General features: G+C 52.5%; 1 protein-coding gene across 1 annotated transcript in view; it reads left to right on the forward strand.

The window, feature by feature from the left end:
• Positions 1–716, forward strand: part of LOC104411942 (dynein heavy chain 17, axonemal-like) — a gene marked incomplete at its 5' end in the record, with an annotated part of 17,582 nt that overhangs the window by 9,629 nt on the left and 7,237 nt on the right. Inside the window, one exon of the mRNA XM_010022499.1 lies at positions 541–709. Within this exon, the coding sequence (XP_010020801.1) occupies positions 541–709 (169 nt within the window). The remainder of the gene's footprint in view (positions 1–540; positions 710–716) is intronic.

Consider the following 716-nt stretch of genomic DNA (forward strand, 5'->3'; position numbering starts at 1 on the left):
ATGGTTGAGTGGTGGCCTTGGCACTGCTGGGGAACAGCTGGACTTGGTGATCTTAAGGGACTTTTCCAACCCAGTTGATTCTGTGATTCCAGGATTCCCCTGGCCTCTGGCCACCTCTCCCAGTTTTCTCCAGTGTTTCCTAGTGGGGATGCTTGTGGTTGATGTGATTTTTGGACTGTCCTGGTCTGAGAATTCAGTTCATTTAGTGATTTAGACAATGTTGCCTGGTGCATCTGCAGTAAGGTCTGATAAACTGGGAGGGTTTTTTTCCAGGACCATAAGGATGAGGCCCGGGGGCTCCCTTGTTTTGTGGCTTGGAGCCTGTAAGGAGCATCAGCCCCAAACCAGGGGAGGCTGTGGCAGGGCACCTCCAGCTCCTGCTCTTTCAGCCTTTGGCACTTCTGCCCTTACTACACCTTTTCCTGACCAGAGAAATACGTCTCGAGTGGCCGGGAGCAAGGGGCACCTGGGGGTGAGGGATTGTCTGTAGTGAGTTCCTGCCAAATGCGTGGAAATTAATCTGTTTAATTAACCAACCAGGTACATCAGGATAGGAGACAAAGAAGTGGAATATAACCCGAACTTTCGCCTGATTCTGCACACCAAATATTTCAACCCGCACTACAAGCCAGAGGTTCAGGCTCAGTGCACCCTTATCAACTTCCTGGTGACACGGGAGGGGCTGGGGGGCCAGCTCCTGGCTGCCGTGGCGGCGA

Source organism: Nestor notabilis, unplaced genomic scaffold (genome assembly GCF_000696875.1).
Source record: "Nestor notabilis isolate BGI_N333 unplaced genomic scaffold, ASM69687v1 scaffold30959, whole genome shotgun sequence".
Taxonomy (NCBI): Eukaryota; Metazoa; Chordata; class Aves; order Psittaciformes; family Psittacidae; genus Nestor; species Nestor notabilis.